The sequence below is a fragment of the Cydia strobilella genome, chromosome 17 (genome assembly GCF_947568885.1).
Source record: "Cydia strobilella chromosome 17, ilCydStro3.1, whole genome shotgun sequence".
NCBI lineage: Eukaryota > Metazoa > Arthropoda > Insecta > Lepidoptera > Tortricidae > Cydia > Cydia strobilella.
In genome coordinates, this window is record NC_086057.1 from 2551392 (window position 1) to 2568822 (window position 17431).

At 37.0% G+C, this 17431-nt stretch overlaps 1 protein-coding gene across 1 annotated transcript; it reads left to right on the forward strand.

The window, feature by feature from the left end:
- The first annotated feature begins 4637 nt into the window (after positions 1-4637).
- LOC134749126 (odorant receptor 2a-like) lies at positions 4638-17011 on the forward strand. The gene is made up of 9 exons (XM_063684031.1): positions 4638-5101; positions 5298-5509; positions 6556-6668; positions 8424-8499; positions 10378-10576; positions 13574-13673; positions 15068-15181; positions 16624-16779; positions 16958-17011. Exons 1-9 carry the CDS (start codon positions 4812-4814, stop codon positions 17009-17011), a joined length of 1314 nt encoding a protein of 437 aa, XP_063540101.1. The 5' UTR covers positions 4638-4811.
- Positions 17012-17431: the final 420 nt, after the last annotated feature.

Below are 17431 nucleotides of genomic sequence, written 5' to 3' on the forward strand. Positions count from 1 at the left end.
AACGCAGTGCAGTATCTCGCAGGCTAACACGAGAGTACCTGCCGTAGCTATTTGTACATGTATGACAACGTAGCATTCTCTCTTGTATCTAGTAGCGTTGTGTAAGATCACGTATTTAATTTATGTGCCTCGACGTCGGTGATTATGCAAATTTGACGGCCCCGTGTGAATCACATAAATCGTTTCATATTTTATCACTTTTTTGCATTTTTTTGTAATCCGGCGATACGTCAGCGCCTGTCAGCCGTCGTCGTTTGACGCGTGATATTCTAAATGTGCTTTACTTTCATTGAGTGCTTATCCGCATTATACCTGCTCACTCATATGTCAAATTTGTGTTCGCTTCAGGCGGATTAAGTTTCGGTTGTTATAAAGATTGTTAAATGTGTTACGTTTGTAGCTCAGATGTGTCGGTAATAGAATATTTAGGGGTCGAAAACGTTCGGGAAATCCGGCGTATTTTCATTTTCGGATACATTATTATCTATTTTAAGACTTACATCATGCAAATTGAAAGAAGTAGGTTTTAACATTCCGACAAGGATAGAGTATGAAAATTAGGTTTTTTAATTCGTCTTTTATTATTATTATAAACTGATCGGCGATTGGCCCTAGTCACACATGATGGAATATGAAGACAGGGCCTAAGATGGAGCTAACCGGTTCAGTAACAGCCTATTCACTCTTACTTTGAAGAGACCGAGGTCATATTGATCAGGGAATACAGATGGCGGGAGCGCATTCCATTCCTTAGCCGTCCGTACCAAAAATGAGGAGGCAAAACGTTTCGTGCGAACAAATATAGTTTATTTAATGAAGTCCAAGAAAAGTCGCCATCTTAACTCATACTCGTAAAGTTTATGACCCAAAGAGCTGGCGCCGAATGTCTTGATTAAAATATTTAAGTATTAAATATTTTTTATAAATATGCCTATAACACAGAATATATAATAGTACTGCCTATACACCCAAGGGATTAAAAAAAATGAAACATCGCCAGACTAAGATCGATCAAGCAAAGCAAAGTCAGTCAAAGTCGAATATAAATATACAAAAAATAGTATATTTATATGTATAAAAGAAAATTATAATGAGTCGCCAAAATGTTAAAAGAATATATTTTTTAAATAAATCTCGTTTCACCAGTTCTTTATGATACGACTCTTTATTTTATATGTTTATCTGTAATGAATTTCACTTACTACTTTAAATTCGGGTTTTCTACACATAATTATTGTCATCACCGGGTCTAATGCGATTAAACTTCATTATTTTACGTTTTTCCTGATGTTTCAGCTAGGTTGCACTGTGGTGACGGAAGACTGACGTCCAAGCAAAATGTCAATTGGAATTTAACATCAGAAAAAGGTAAAATAATGGAATTTAATCGCGTTAGACCCGGTAATGACATTAATTATATTTAAATACTAGACAGATCGGCGCAAAACCGCACAAATTCCTGCATCCAGCACAATATATTTAATAACAAATGATTGAAACCGAAGATCTCCCTAGAGCCTAAATGGTCGCGCAGTGTGCGGTTTTAGAGGAATTTTATCCCGTGCGTGGAGGGTCCGGCTGTGAAATCAAAAGAGCTTCCTGCCAAGGTTTTCCCGAGGGTCTACAGTATGGGATTATTCAAAAAAACTCGCGCACGAAGGGCTCCGTACGATTACACAAAAACCGTCAAAAAAATCACGTTTGGTATGGGAGCCCCACTTAATAAAAAACATTAACAAATAAATAACAACAACAACAACACACACAACAGCAACAACAACAACAACAAACAACTAGTAAATAAATAACATTTTTATTTATAATTTAAATATTTATATTATTCTGTTTTTAGTAGTACCCTAGGACTGGCGCTTACCTCTCCCAGCGTATATCGCTGGCAAAACAGAGAGGTAACGCAGCCAGCGTTATGGGTTCAATGCCACAAGCGGAGGTTTTAGAAGGGGTATTCTTTTTATAACTTCTTTTTTTAAGTAGTTTATGTTTTAGTTTTATATTAGTTTAATTTCTTTTGTTATATTATATTTCTTTTGTTCGTTATTATGTACAGTCGCCATCAGATATATCGGAGCGGTCGAGGTGCTCAAAAATATCTGAACACGCACTCTAAAGCCCTGAAAATAGAGGCGTGTTCAGATAGTTGTGAGCACCTTGGCCGCTCCGATATATCTGATGGCGACTGTGCTATGTTTTTGTTTAATAATGTATAGGTAGATTCACATTTTAAATTCTGAAATAAAAATAATTTTAGTATAATGTAGAACGTAATGTTATTAGGCTATTTCCGTTATTTTAATCTTATCATGTAAATATTTAATGTAATCCTGATTTAAATCTAAATAAATAAATTAAGCAAGTTTTTATTACAAATAAAACAAAATCGCGTAAGTAAGCCGTGCTGGCTTAAATTAACTGAAGTTTCCTCTTTTATACCTACCATTTTATTGCAACGCAATAATTTGATCGATTGAAGGTTCAAAAGGGTAACGAGGGGAGACGCGGGATTGCGGCCCACCTCGAAAAGGTCGTGCGGCTTATAATGAAACAAAGTGAGACGCTAAGTGACAGCTCAAGGGATCCCCTCGTCTTCCACGAGTCAGCGGCGAGATACAACTATTATATCACTATATTCAGTTGAAAAAAGTCTAGTTTTTATATGTTTTTCATTATTCGAATTTAAACTATCGTGAGACATATTTTAAAATATTTAGATCCAAAGAATCCGAAACATGTCGCCAAAAGCGACTAAAAATAGTGAGTGAAACCGTACTGATCTAAATGTTTTCATTATTATTGTCAGTGATGTGTCAAAATAAAAGTGTGCATCCAAACATTTATTTATGATAGGATTCTTTATTTATTTAACTGCCCCAAAGTTAAAAGAAACCTTGATTATTTCATTTCCTTGATTGTGTTGTTATTTGTATTAACCCTTAATTAGAATATGAAACGTACTTATTTACCTTCATTAATATTTTATCAAAATAATTTCAGTTCAGACTTTTAAAAGGTAATATACAGAGTATGGGTGGTTATGGCACAGAAACGGACTTCTTACTGTGATAGGTTTAAATTTTTACATTATTAAAGTATAGTAAATTATTGTCTTTTCTTTTTCTCCTCTCATTTACTCAAAGGTCTCGAAGAGATCTCTTAAAAGGATATAGCCTTTGTATTTATTAGCTTTTCCTAATTGTAAGTTACCTTTATTACGTGTTTTTGTACAATACAGAATATAGTACTTACATGTTTATACACTTAGGTAATAGTGACGATACCGCGATAATACGATAATATCTCACGTTAATCAAATAAACGTAAAGAAACATATTTAGTCAGAAAATCTCAACGTAAACCCTTTCTTTCACTAAAAAATGTTAATTTTGCCCACAATTACTCTATTTCATTTAAAATTCACAATTTAAAAACCTTTTTGGAACGGTATCTTTCATTCCTTGTTCATATATTCGCAAAGAGCTATAGCTGGAAATCATAAATATCTTACTTTGAAAACAATTATCCTCTGTTAGAAGTGGGCTCCTTCTTTAGACGTAATTACTCCGCTATTCTAATTATTGTAATTGCTATCGGTAATATATTAAACGAACTTTTAAGGGACAGCTGAGATTTATGACAGGGTGAAGTTTTAACCCGTTTAAAATGCTAGGAGAACTAATAAGTAATAATTACCTCAAAATGTGATACATATAGACGGTTCCTATTTACAATGTTTAGTTATGGTTTTTTTTGTCTATCGACGCAGATTTAAGTTTTGATTTTTATCATCTATAGTGTCACAAAGGATTATTCTTTAAAAAATTGAAAAGCACTTTCATGTACTGTGGAAACATGCAAGTTTGAACGTGAACGCTTGTTTTTGTATGTTTGAAATCTCAACCTCCCCTCTCCCTCAACTCTCTCCCTGAAATGAGACATAGGGGAAACAACGAATGAACAATTGATCTGACAAGTCTGTTTGGCCTCGCTTTTAAAGAAAATAATAATATGACTAATAGCAGCACGAAACGTAGGGTTGAGGTTAGATAGACAGATTATACAATATGTCAAAGAGTATATATACTTGGGCCACTGCGCTCCAGAACACACATAGCTGCCGTAGGGGAGAAGACCGCTAGGCTGAAGTGGGACTGGGCAGGTCACGTCTGCCGCATGCATCCGGATGGGTGGGTATAGCCACCAAAGAGATACCGCAAAATAAGCGCGGACGTGGCAGGCCCAGACGGAGATGGCGGGACGACTTAGACACCTTCACTAATAACTGGCCGGAAAAAGCACAACGGGAGTCGTGGAAATCAAGGGGAGAGGCTATTGCCCAGCAGTGGGACACTATAACAGGCTATAAATAATAACAACCTACCACCTTTCTTAAAGAAATAAGCAAATATGATGAAGGATGATCACTTACTAGAAACTCAACTAATAACTTATGCTAACAATATATTATTTTGTATCAAACTACACTCATGGCCAAATTTAGAGGAACGGAAAAAAAACTAATTTTTAAATTACTTTAGGTGCTGTAATCCAGTAACTACTTAATCCTTTTTTTTTGCGTTCCTCTAAATTTGTCCATGATATTTGACGTGTTTTTCAAAACCACTTCAAAACTCTTAAGAACTTCCTCTTAACAATTGTCTTTCTGCTTACAAAATAATGTATAATGGCCACTTAATGTCGCTCCCTCTCAGCTTTACGAAAGCATTTGAAGCGTATCAGGAGACATTCTTAAATTACCCGAGTAAGGCTCCGCTTGTTTTAAAATAAAAGGAATAATGAAAAGCGAATATATGAGGGAGAAATTGTCTTTCCTAACTCCTTATCTGCCGTATGGCATTCTAGAATCTTGGGAGGATCTTAATCCACGACTTTATCATGCGGTGCACATATATTGGCTAAAATTCTACGGGTTATGGTACAATACGCATCCGAAAACCAGTTTACTCTTCTGGGCGCACATAGTTTACGCAATAGTGGTGCTTTGGCTCGTGTGTTTTCTACCCGGCATTGGCGAGGTCTTCTATTTACTCAAACGACGAGATAACATTGGAGATATCGCTGAAGGGTAACTTTTTCCTCATTTACGTTAATTATGGCACAAAGACTTCTTTAGAAGTATATATCTTATGATTTTCTGTCCTATTTACGACAAAACAATGTTTGATATGTATTTTGATTGAACAAAATTGGCGATGTTTCCTTCGATGATACATTGAATATATTTGCTACAATATTCATAAATTGATATCGAATGTTTACAGATTGTATTTGTTCTTAAGTGAAATGTATACGTACATAAAACTGTCAGCGTTTTGGTTGAAAAGGAAGGAAATAATGGCGCTCCTTGAGTACCTTCATCGAGATGAGTTCAAAGTCAAGGAGCCGGAGCATAGGGAAATCCTGCGGAAAAGTATTAAGAGCGCCCGCTTCGTGATGACTTATTATTCAAGCATGTGTGTGGGCGCAGTGAGCGGTAACGTAGCACTTTGTTTTATTAACCCCGCGAAACTGGAGCAAATATTACAATACACTCACGAGTGTAAACAGCTGCAGTTTGTATAGAAGTTGTTTACAACACAAACTGTACATTATACACTTTTACTACAACTGATAAAAAAAAGTTCTATGCGTTTTTCTTTCGGGCTCTTAGTTATAAGTAACTATTTAGTTTCAGTGCATTGCACATTACAGTTGCCAAATCTTTCTTAACCGAGAAAAGTTACCAATAAAAAAATATTCGTGGCAATTCATTCGACGAATAATTTATAAAAATAAGAATAATAATCCGACAATTTTATTCGTCATTCGTAATAATTTTGTTATTCTTATTCGTTATTCGATATTCGAATAAATTTTGCCCATCTCTGGCTGAAGCATGGGTTCGTAAGCCAAGCTTAAGGCGTATTTGATTGGTTCAACAAATCCAGATGCTATCCCAATCAGAATTCTACTGGTACTTATATTGAATTAGCATTACATTGATAAACATTAAAGTATTAAAGTATCGCTCCGGGTATTAAATGTTTTAACATAGACGCGTGTTGGAGCGCTTTTTGTGGCAGTCTTTCTGTATTATCATTTAAATTTAAATTCGTAAAGATTGATTAATTTGGATGTTAACATCTCAAGACTATTTCACCCTTCCACGAAAGTAAATAATTATAAATAATAATTGTACCTACCTGACATAATTATAATTATATTATAACTAATATTATATATAGACTGATGTGTTATGTTATGTTATGTAACTTAGATATTAAATAATTGTAAATATGAAATACTGTGATTGCCATGTAAAACTATGTTTTATCTACATAGTATAAAACAAAGTCGCTTTCCGCTCTGTATGTATGTCGGTCCCTATGTATGCTTAAATCTTTAAAACTACCTATCAATAGAGTAATTCTTTAGTGTATAATTTGTAAAGGTTTTGTGTAACCCGTGCGAAGCCGGGGCGGGTCGCTAGTAAAGGAATAAATGAATGAATGAATGAATAAACAATCAACCTTTTTGCAGTGGCAATACTGATGCCTCTCACCGAACAGTTCGAAGTACTGCCCACGAACGTTGAATATCCATATTTTGATGCGTATAAATCACCAGCCTACGGAATCATTTACATACACCACGTAAGTGTTTGAGAAACAATGAGACTGTATAAAATGGAATCCATTTGAGACTAATGAATATTGGCGTGTTTTATTTTTGTTGGCGTGTGTAAGATTTCTCTCATCTTAGCTTTAATCCTGTTTGTATTTATATAATCCACCGCTTTGATACTAGTTTACCTCATTTTAGTACGTGTAATAATGCAACATTTAAAATTGATTGACTATAGTCTGTCAAGCCATTTTGTATTCGTTTACGTCAGTAGAAAAAAGCGGCAAATTTAAACAATGTAGGGGCGACGAATGGTTATCGTCCCATAGAAAATTTGAATTTCGCGCCTTTTTCTACTGACAAAGTTTATTGACCGGCTATATGCAGTTTTTAGGGTTCCGAACCCAAAGGGTAAAAACGGGACCCTATTACTAAGACTCCGCTGTCCGTCTGTCACCAGGCTGTATCTCATGAACCGTCATAGCTAGACAGTTTTTCACAGATGATGTATTTCTGTTGCCGCTATAACAACAAATACTAAAAAAGTAAGGAACCCTCGGTGCGCGAGACCGTCTTGCACTTGGCCGATTTTTTAATTAAATCTTGAATTGTGTTCGAATGTGGCAATTCGAATAATAGAGGTTATTAAAAAGTAGAATAATTTAGATTTGTAATCTTAGACGGAGACGTGAAAAGGGGCGCCTACTTAAGGCTAAATGAATGATGTAAGGGCAAATTAAAAATATACATGTACAGATTTTTTCACCACACCAGCTGGTAAAGGCTCTCTTGATTGTTCAAAAACTCATAAGAAAGTTGCATTTTATTCACATGTGAGGCAAAGTAATCAAATGCAAATTTTGAGTTGTTACCTTATATTTGCTGGTAGAATGACTTAGTAGACTTTTAAATGATGATTTTGAATTTGAATCTATTTGCTTTGCTTTTGATTGATATTTTACAGTTAGTATTTTCCTTGTGTTGGTGTGGTGAAATTTTTTATGTTTCACTCGGTGGCAAAATTTGTTTAACCCTCGTGCCTTGAAACCCTCGCAATGCTCATGTTTCCATTCTTCGAACCACTCGCTACGCTCGTAGTTCAATTTTGGAATCTTTTGCTTGCTCTGGTATCTATTAGCACTAGAGGTTAAACAACAACTTTGTTCCCTTGTAAAACAAATAACTATTTATACTCTGATTTAAACTTTCACGATTTTTACTCATTATTATTTACAACGACGGGACTTAATCGCGTAAAATAAGTATTAAACCCACCTCCGACGTTTCGAGGACGGCGTTGTCCCCGTTTACTTACTTATTTTACGCGATTAAGTCCCGTCGTTGTAAATAATAACTATTTATACCATCAATTTCGGCGTTCATTTATTTGTTGAGTAAGTATAATGTCAAAGAAGAAAATACCCATATTATCAGACCTATCTAACATTTGTGCTGTTTTCAATCAAAAGGTACCAGATTTTCGCTTGCCATAAGGATGCTCTGACAGGTTATTCGTATAAAGATACAATCCAATTTCGTTCTTATGGTAAGCGACAATGTGGTAACTTTTGATTGAAAACGTCACATTTACATACATAATAATACCTATAAATACCTGACGACCCGTAAATCATTTTTGTGTAAATTGTTTCCCCCTGCAGCCTAATTTTCCTTTGAACGTCGATTATTAAAAAAGTTAAAAGACTTTTCCTTCGCTCGTTTGTTAATGGTACCTTATACCAATATTTAATCCTTTTTACATTTTCATCCTCAAATATTTACAGATATATTACAAGCCAGCAACGTGCATTATTGACGGCGTAATGGATACCATATTGGCGGCTTTCATCGCCTCAGCCAGTAAGATAACTCTTCTCTATACTATCGATATGTGAAAGGGAAAGAATCCCCGAGCGCCCCAAGATGCGACTCGACGACGACGGGGTAGACATGTCCCGAACATGCATTTTTACTAAGAACATGTCAATATATAAAGTTCGAATAGACACTATCGAAACATCTGCAGTATTTTAGGAAAATTAGAAAGATACGTTCAAAAGTTACCTTTAACATTAATTTTTGACGACCGGTCTGGTCTACTGTGAAGCCGATGGTCCTGAGTTCGAATCCCGGTAAGGGCATTTATTTGTGTGATGAGCACAGATATTTGTTCCTGAGCCATAGATGTTTTCTATGTATTTAAGTATTTGTATATTATATATCGTTGTCTGAGTACCCATAACACAAGCCTACTAGGGCTTACCGTGGGACTTTGTCAATCTGTGTAAGAATGTCCTATCATCATCATCATCATCATGTCAGCCGATAGACGTCCACTGCTGGACATAGGCCTCCCCCAAGGCTCGCCACTGTCCTGTGGCTATGTCCTATAATATTTATTTATTTATTATTTGTGCTGAAATTCTGAATGTTTATAATGTATCATATCTCATCAAATTAACTTAAAGGTATGATTATTTAGTAGTGAGGTAAGGTCAAGCAAGGTCAACATACTTGTACTTGTAAAAAGCATTAGGTATCATTTCAATCTGTAGCACTATGTTATCATCTTGTTAGCAGAAAAATGTATTTGGCGATCAAAACCATTTATGGCCCGTAACTTTTATTAATGAAACATCAAAATATACTGTATTTCAACCGTTTATATTATAAGCAGGCATCGTAAACTGCGAGCAAATCCATTGAAGTACTAGGGTTGTTGTCAAGTCAAAGTACGTCATTTCAATGGATTTCGCTCGCAGTTTACGATGCCTGATTATAAGGTACAAGTTGACTAATATCTGTTAAACTGGTGATTTTTTTTTGCTTTTTTGCAGAACAAAGGTTGATTAAAAAGCCTGATTAAAAGCCTGACAAAAGAATTTACTTGTCTCTTTTTGCTGACCGAAATGATTTCATTACAGTTTTTATCTGCTAAGCAATTTCAATAACAACAAAGACCAGACATTTTTCATTTAAAAAATATTTGCGTCTATAAAAACTTTATGCGTTTTTCATATTAAATCATAGAATCTGAAAAGCGTTATCTATTTTGTCGAAAATTAAAATTTTGGTATATTCCGAAAATATTTACATTAAATGGAAAAAACCAATATAGCTCAGTCCTACCGTTATTTATATTCGTTTTCGTTTTGTTACGTGGGTAGGGTAGAGTAATCTCAAGAGATGAAACAGCGCGGCTGAGTACCTGCCAAAATCAGTGGATTATTTATTATACTTCGCAATTGCGAAACGTCTAAATTCAGTGAATAAGTACAATAATCGAATTTAAACTATCGTGAGACATTAACTTAACTAACAGCGGTTTCACTCACGTATTTTTAGTCACTCGCGCGACATGTTTCGGAGAGCCTAGGTCTCTATTTTCAAGCACTAACAGTGCCTGAGTGAGTAGCGGTCACGACGGGTGGGTGTCACGTACCGACCGTACGTACGTAAATGGAGACCCAGGCTCTCCGAAACATGTCGCGCGAGTGACTAAAAATACGTGAGTGAAACCGCTAAGTTAGTTAAAATAAGTACAATCATGAAATTTGATTCCTATGCCATTTTGTCACATGCTATGCCTTTGTCACAGTCACAATCAATATGAAAACCGTACCTATATCAAATCATATTCCTTGACCGTACAGCCGGTATTAAAAATGGTGTCTTTATTACGAACGTTTCAATCATATACCTCGTTAAACTGACCACCTACCGGTTGTTTTTTTCCAGTTGGTCAAATAGACGTCCTAGCCTTCAACCTCAGAAACTTCAACCTACTTGCGGAGCGACGACGCAAGATGCTGCCGTTCCAAGGAGTGAACAACAAGAGTACAAAGCACATGCCTTTTGCGGACCACGAAGAGTCGACTCGGCAGTGCGTCCGCGCCATGTTTAAAGACATCATTAAGCACCATAACAGCATTATAAAGTTGGTTTCATTCTTATAAACTCTTTTTAGAGTTCCGTACCCAAAGGGTAAAAACGGTGTCTGTCTGTCTGTCTGCCTGTCTCCCTGCCTGCCTGCCTGCCTGTCAGTCCGTCCGTCCGTCCGTCTGTCTGGCTGGCTGGCTGGCTGCCTGGCTGGCTGGCTGGCTGGCTGGCTGTCTGTCTGTCTGTCTGTCTGTCTGTCTGTCTGCCTGCCTGCCTGCCTGCCTGCCTGCCTGCCTGCCTGTCCGTCCGTTCGTCCGTCCGTCTGTCTGTCTGTCCGTCTATCACCAGGCTGTATCTCATCAACCGTGATAGCTAGACAGTTGAAATTTTCACAGCTGCCGCTATAACAGCAAATTCTAAAAACAGAATAAAATAAATATTTAAGTGGGGCTCCCATACAACAAACGTGATTTTTTGCCGTATTTTGCGTAATGGTACGGAACTCTTCGTGCGCGAGTCTGACTCGCACTTGGCCGGTTTTTTTATTATCCCGGCAGCGTCCTCGCCCAACGTGTCAGCTTAACAATCCGGTGAGGAAATGCTGCCAGCATCTTTGAGACTAAGCCGCAGCGGCCATTTTAGATTCGTTTTTTTTTTAAATTCATATACAAACTTTTATCATCTTACATTACATGCTGCTTTAATCTTTTACAAATATTCCTAGTTTGATATATAGAGTGCATCTAGGATTTAATATAGACACTCTTTATGAAAAACGAGCCTTGCTAACACTGCCGAAAAACTGCCGCATCTCAAAGTGAAGTTAATCGTATTGCACGGTGAGCGACGTGCCGATATTGTGCTTGAGGTTTCGCTGTTAGTTGCAGAGGTATGTTCGATCAATACGATTAGTAACTGAAATCCCGAGAGAAGCAACAGAACGAACCAGATTTGCGATTGCACATTTTATCAGTTTATCGCACGTTGAGTCGTTGAATTCTAAATTTACCGATGAATAAATTCTGTGAAAACTAAATCAACTCAAGCCAATTTGTGGTCCATTAAAGTTACGAATTAGTAGATAATCATTGCAAAAAACCATAAGTAGGTTCAGGTACAGTGTTCGGTCAGAATTGTATGCATAAGCTTATACTTTGTTTAAACCACTGGTGACGCCTTTCCACTGCGCAATTCGCCATACGACTAAGCGCGCTGGTGTTAAAATGCGATTTTGACCCCAATGTATCGGCCCCATTCGTAGTGCTCGTAAGGCCGGTCTTTACGAAGTAATATATATGTCTATGGTAACAATACTTCGTTTAAAAGTTTCAAAAGAAAAAAAGGATGTTTAATATGTAGGCGTTATATCAACAGCTAGGATTTAATGCACACTTGGGTAACAAGGAAACAACCAAATCTATCAACCAACCAACAAGATAAATCTGCAACGATTTTGATAGCGTAATAAACTTATATGAAATTATAAAAAGAAATAAATAAATAAATATTATAGGACATTCTTACAAAGATTGACTAAGTCCCACGGTAAGCCCAAGGAGGCTTGTATTATGGGTACTCAGACAATGATATATATAATATAAAATACTTAAATACATAGAGAAAACACTCAAGACTCAGGAACAAATATCTGTGCTCATCACACAAACGAATGCCCTTACCGGGATTCGAACCCAGGACCATCGGCTTCACAGGCAGGGTCACTACCCACTAGGCCAGACCGGTCGTCAATGATGACGTATAAATAACACTTGCACTACGTGCTATCATTATCGTTGCAGACTTATTTTAGTCTAACTCTATTTATTTATTTTCAGAACGCTGTATAAATATGTTATGTATGTCAAAACCAAAACTCTATTTATTCAAAAATCATGCGTACCATATGAAAGGATTACGATGTCACTCGTAATGCTATACTTTATCGGTCTATCACATTTTACCGTCACCCGCGGGACCACTCACTCTCACCTGGAGGCCAATTCCAACGTACATTCTGATATCTAAATTATAGCATATAATTTTGTTATCAATCACGCATGCATTCTGCTCGTACATGTTCGTACATGTAAATTAAGCCGAACCCCTAGTTAGGCTGAACGCACTGCGATTATTTTTTTGCGGTTACAGAACCGCAAAAAGTGTAACGTACGGCATGCTTTATAAGCGCACGCACTTAAAATACTGAAACCGCAAGAAATTAGACTGAAACCGCAAAAAAATAACCGCAGTGCGTTCTAAGCCTAAGGACGAATTTGCCTAGGCAAATTAAGCCGAAAAAAGGGGTCCACCTCGGAACGAGAGATAATAAGCTGGAAACTGGCATATTGACCTTCATTATGGCCTTCTAAAAGTGGCTTTAAAAACCACAGAAACACTACTCGTGTGCGCATCGGAAGTTATTCAAGATTCACAGAAAATGTTTCTATAGCTCCAATGTTGTTTTTATCTTGCCCTTCGTTTGGCAAACTCCTGCTAGGGAATATTACGCGAAACTGCGTAGGTGGCGCCAGTGTCACAATCTGAGGGTCTATCGCGAAACAAGAAAATAGAAATTTCGTTATCTAACATCTCTGTCATTCTTGCATATTCGAGCGATAAAGAGGCAGATAGCGAAATTTCGGATTCGCGTTTCCCGGTAAGTCCTCTGTAAACAAACCGCTTTGATGTCATATTCTTTTAGCTCTGAAAACTTGTTAAATATCTGTTAAAGGTACAGTATGTATAACTTGTATAAGTTACTCTATGGTTTACTAAAAAAGGCTTGCGATGCACTGTGGTGGCAGAACATTGCAGTAATATCCCCTATTGACAGAATGTTAAAATTTGAACAAATCAAGTAATGTCTGCCACTTCAAGGGCTAGGTAAGAATTGGTGTAAAAAAAATCTAGCTTATTATCTCTTATTCCGAGCTGAAACCCCTAATTTGCCTGGGTCATTGACGCGACCGAGACGCACAGGTGAATGATAACAAAATTGATACATATCAAATTGCAAGTTCGAATTGACCTCTTGATGGTTTATTCTTGATTTCAGATACGTTTCGCTGATCGAGAGCGCGTTCAGCCTGGCCTCGGCCCTGCAATTAATGCTGAGTGCGATGGTGCTCTGTTTGATCGGGATACAATTCCTTTCGGTAAACATGCCTGTTTGTTTTTATCGGGGTTTTGTGGGGACGTGACACATTGTGTGAGCACACATTTGTTTTATTTTGTATTTGTTATTTGTAAAATTTAAAAAGTTAAAATGTTACACTCAAAATTTAATTGTATCAAAATAAATCATCTTAAATTGTAAGCGTAAGTGTTTTTGTATGAAATCAGTTATTGTGATTAATTTATGCAATGTATTTATCATCGCTGAACGTTATATATACTTAGTGCCGAATTAACAATATCATTTAAGTTCAAGGCAAAATTCGCAACTGTAAGTGTAATGTAACAAATCGTCGCCGCGCGTACAAAAGTCGCTATGTGATTTTTAACGATTTTTAGGTTTTAATGCCATTTTGAACCTTATTTCAATACGCATATGCTCTAAAAACAGCGTGGCGCTTATTTCAATATTTATGAATTACAATGAATGCTGTTCCTATAATCGCTAACTGGAATAAATCACATAACTACATTAGCTTATTTGAACAGCAATTACAGACGTGTGCTCGCTATGTGACATCACATAGCAATATTTTCTACAAGTTTATTGAAAAATGATTAGATGCGCTTGCTCCCGATATGTAGTTTCTCGCACATAGCGATATTTTTATACTAGTTGCAGTCGATGTTATGTTTCTAGTTAAACAAATATTATTTGTTTTATTGTGATTTTTTTCGCAAATGTATTAAAAAACGTCATTCATGATAGAAAGAAAGAAAGAAAGAAAGAAAGAAAGAAAGAAAGAAAGAAAAGACATTTATTGTATAGACCTTCTACAAACAGCGCCACTTCAGTTACAAAAAAGAACTTACTCACTAAACACTTAAAGCTAGGTACAATGGTAGTTATAGAAAAAGGAGTAAGGTGATACGTGCGAAAGTGTTATTATTTACTCGTCTTTTGCTTTTGCATCTCGGTACTCGTAAGTAATGACACTTCGCGCGATGATATGTACTATTTTAATCAAAAGGCGAATACGAAAAACTACCAATTGTAGTGTCTTGAATAGTGTCTAGGCGAGGAATAACACTAGTAAAACTTGTTATTAATTATTTTGGCTTATATATTATACTTACTGAGCAACTTTTACTATGGGACCAACCCCGAAATCGCGATAAAAAATTTGGCTGTTTCATACATTTTGGCTGGCTTTTTTTCGCGATTTCGTGGTTGGTCCCATAGTAAAAGCTGCTCAGTATCCCAAAACCTCCTTGCCAACGGGAATGCACTTATTTTTTAGCCACCCTGTATATTCATGCTTACTACAGTCCTTGCCCCTGAAGCAATATCGGGTCCAATTTTTAATCTTCAAGCTATTTTTATGCTGGTAAATTCAGGAAGCTAAGTAAACATAATATATGTATGCTTCTACAGATTGAAGAGCCTAGCAGTCACCCCATACAAATCGCCTGGATGGCAATTTATCTCACCTGTATGCTCATCGAAGTTTTCATTATCTGCTGGTTCGGAGATGAACTCATTTGGAAGGTAAAACACTGCAGTGTCTATGTCTAAGTATCTAGCTAGTCATTCAGCTGGTCGGAGATTACCCGGAAATTGGGTGAAAAATAAGCGAAGTAGCCTTTGCGTCCTTATAAGTTTGAAAAAACCGGCCAAGTGCGAGTCGGACTCGCGCACGAAGGGTTCCGTACCATTCGCTTGCCCTTGTCCCATTCACTTGGGATCGGCGCAGCATATCTTTTTCTTCCATACATCTCTGTCACCCGTCATCTCATCATTCACTTGCGTTAGTTTCATATCATCTTTCAAGGGTTCCGTACCATTACGGAAAAAAACAGCAAAAAAATCACGTTTGTTGTTGTATGGGAGCCCCATTTAAATATTTATATTATTCTGTTTTTAGTATAGTGGCAACAGAAATACATCATCTCTGAAAATTTCAACTGTCTAGCTATCACGGTTCATGAGATACAGCCTGGTCATAGACAGAAAGACGGACAGACGGACAGCGGAGTCTAAGTAATAGGTTTTTACCCTTGGGATACGGAACCCTAAAAAACATCAAAGCTATACTTGTAATAAATTATGTAATTCAAAACCTCGCCAGCCCGTTGTCCTGGAGTGGTTATAATTTTTAATTGCATTAATTGTTCACTGATATTTCACGATAACTGTTTGCTAAGCTAGTGCTTAGAGTGCGCGCTCTATACATGAGTTTTCTTACATAATAATAATAAGTCGTTTGGGAGGTATGGTAAAAGTGGTAAAACGGTGGAGGTATGGTAAAAGTGGTAAAACGGTGGAGGTATGGTAAAAGTGGTAATAAGTTTAAACTCTAACATTAAACTAATTTTACGGTTTAGACTCACGTGTTTTCAGTCACTCGCGCGACATGTTTCGGAAAACCTAGCCGATCAATTCGAACAACGTGATAATTACTAGATACGAGATCTAATAGATACTTTATAGTTTAGTTCTCTTTTGCAGTTCGATTCGAGAAACCAATTATCATTTCACGCTACAATTATTGTGACGTTTTGGGGTATCCATTAGATATCCATTGGATGTCTAAGTAATATCTTAAGCAAATCTTAAAGACATCGTTCAAGAGGACATTCGGAATCGCGGAAATGTCAAATTTTACATGACTTTCTTAAGAAAGTCATAACGAGATATAATATCTCGTTATCGTTTCCGTTTCATATCTAGTTGATATCTAGATCATTGTTCGAATTGGCCCGTAGGTCTACTTTATCAAGCACTAACAGTGCGAGCAGCGTTTACAACGGCCGTGTTTCGCGTACGTACTGCGGCGCGCCGCGTCGCACGCTGCGCGCGCGCTGAAGAAACCACGCCCCGCCCAACGCCCCGCTCATAGCTAGTGAACTCAGCTAAGTAGCTGGCCGTACACTAAGACCACGCTTTGTTCAGCCGATAAACTAATCCATAACTGGACATTTTATTAACAGAGCTGGGAGCTTCACCAAGCAGCATTCGACTCCCCTTGGCCCTCAACTGACCCCAAAACCGCCGTGTTCGTCGTCATCTTCATGGAGCGATGCAAGCGGCCCCTGTGCGTCACCGCCGGCAAAATATTCACACTTTCGCTGGACACTTACACTAATGTAAAGCGTTTTATTCTCCCACTTTAGATAATGGCCTGTAAAAACTTTGTACAATTTTTTTTTGAGTAACAGCTTTTTTGTTTCGTTGTTAGCAAATCTTCGAGGAGTCTTCGTCGTGTTCTTTTGTTTTGTTGAAATGTCTGAACACATTTTTACAATTTACCTTTATTTTTTACAGCTTATCAATTGGTCCTACAAAGCATTTGCAGTCATGAGGAAAATGAAGAAATAAAACGATGATGAAGTAATTCACAAGAACAATTATCCTCTTTGCTTCGTCTTCTAGATTAGAAATAAACACAATGTAGTTTCACGTAATGCATGACCTGAAACACTAAATTTGAGAGAATAGAAAAAGAAAAAGTTTAAATCGTATTGACGTCTGACATTACCATCATTCACAATTTTCAGTGCTACGCCTGACATAATCAGAACCAAGACTCGGTTACAAGAAGAAACTTTATCTTATATAATCTGAAAAAAGACACGAAGGAACAATTACAAAAAACTAACATAGATAAAATGCTATTCGGTTCCGAACTTGCAGAAACCTTAAAAACTGCAAAATCCATTTCGAAGTCCGGAGCTGATCTGAAACCACCGGCGTCATCTAATAAAGTTTCTGGCCCTAAAAACAAGCCTTACATACCGC

Excerpts from the sequence above, each read along its gene's own strand:
- LOC134749126 (XM_063684031.1), top strand. The coding sequence starts at position 4,812 with ATGAAAAGCGAATATATGAGGGAGAAATTGTCTTTCCTAACTCCTTAT. Across the intron at positions 5,102-5,297 it reads ATTGGAGATATCGCTGAAGG|ATTGTATTTGTTCTTAAGTG; the intron begins GTAACTTTTTCC and ends GAATGTTTACAG. Across the intron at positions 13,674-15,067 it reads TCGGGATACAATTCCTTTCG|ATTGAAGAGCCTAGCAGTCA; the intron begins GTAAACATGCCT and ends ATGCTTCTACAG.